This window comes from Seriola lalandi, unplaced genomic scaffold, assembly GCF_002814215.2.
Source record: "Seriola lalandi dorsalis isolate HSWRI2012SDOR001 ecotype SW California unplaced genomic scaffold, Sedor1 jcf7180002053589, whole genome shotgun sequence".
Taxonomy (NCBI): Eukaryota; Metazoa; Chordata; class Actinopteri; order Carangiformes; family Carangidae; genus Seriola; species Seriola lalandi.
This window is the reverse complement of record NW_019524142.1, coordinates 2,796-4,210: the sequence shown is the minus strand read 5'-3', so window position 1 is coordinate 4,210 and position 1,415 is coordinate 2,796. Positions and strand designations below refer to the sequence as shown.

General features: G+C 36.8%; 1 protein-coding gene across 1 annotated transcript; it reads right to left on the bottom strand.

Moving 5' to 3' along the window:
- Window positions 1–6: 6 nt before the first annotated feature.
- On the bottom strand, window positions 7–1,185 carry LOC111651350 (odorant receptor 131-2-like; the record flags this gene model as incomplete). The annotated part of the gene is made up of 2 exons (XM_023401339.2): window positions 947–1,185; window positions 7–781 (listed from the first exon to the last, which is right to left on the bottom strand). Coding segments are annotated over exons 1-2 (976 nt in total), but the record flags the coding sequence as incomplete, so codon positions are not given.
- Between the last annotated feature and the right edge of the window lie 230 nt (window positions 1,186–1,415).

The following is a 1,415-nucleotide window of genomic DNA, read 5'->3' as shown; positions in this document are numbered from 1 at the left end:
CTGTACATAGAAGATACTTTTTCAAGTGCTGTCTAAATGTCTTGTCTCGTAGCCCGTACACCATAGGACTGACAAACCTGGGGAACATCTGGATCATAATATAAGAAACAAAGACTACATGTGCATAATGTTTAGGGAACCAGTACAACAGACCCTTTATTACCTCATGAGCTACATAGGTTAGCATACACAACAGTAGCTGAAAGCCATGAAGCAGGATTGTATTCCTGGCTTTCTTTGCATCTCCATCTCTAGATTTAGCCTCTTTAGCCTCTTTAGCCTCTTTAGCAGCAAAGAAGATCTTGAAGTAAGTAAAGAAGAGCGTGAGCCAAACAATAATTAGGTAAATGATGTAGGAAACATCCCTCTTTTTTAAACTTATTGGGTGGGAGAACAGGTTATCCCTCTCACAAAAAATTGTGGAATAAAATAACTGAACAGGTTTTGTTGCCACAACAATAAACACATCTGGCAGGGTTGAAACTGCACTCAAGGCCCAGATCCAAGCAATCAGAGTGTATGTTCTTTTGATGGTGCAGAACTCAGCGTGTCGCAGTGGTAAACAAATAGCGATGTAGCACTCCACTGCCATGACAGCTAAATTCAATGGAGTGTTGAGGGTGGTGAAGACAGCAAAGGTAATGATGAGGCAACAGAAGGAAGTATTAATTTTATAGAAGACATAACTAAAGACAAACAGGCTGATTGTTGTTGTAAGCTGGATCATATCATTCAAGACCAGGTGGATGAATAGGATGTAACGAGGATTCACATAAAACACCTGAAAGGGAGGAGAGGAAAAGAAAGGATTATTAAAGCATCTCATGTTTGTTACATCTTTCTTCTGCCGATAATCACTGATAGTTGAATAATAATGATCACAGTAATAATGATATCAACATTAATTTTGATAATGATAATAAACACAATAAGAAAGAGTTCTGACCTGGTGTTTTCTGAAGGTATGAATCAGTGTACCATTGATATAGTTGATGGTAAGGCCAAGAGCCAGAACAATCACATTTTTGGCTACAGCTGTGCTCAAAGAGTCTCGATAACTCAGACCGCTCGACACATTATAGTTATAGGATGAGGAGTTCATGGAGACAATTTGAGGATCCTGTGAGCCTCTGTTACAGGGGAACATTTAAAAATACTTCAATGTTATGTTCAAATTTGTATTGCAAATTTAAACTTTTCATGTGTTTTTACTATGGAGTTTTTTTTTTTTTTTTTTTCCCACTATTGCAAGAACACCATGACAACTATTCAAGGAATAATGCACAGAGAATAAAGTAAATGTAAAACAAATCAACTTATCTTTACTTTTTATAGTGAAAGTGTTCATCCTTAAATGTATCCATCCAAAAACTGTCCAGTACCTACACAGTATATTTACATAACGATATTTGCAC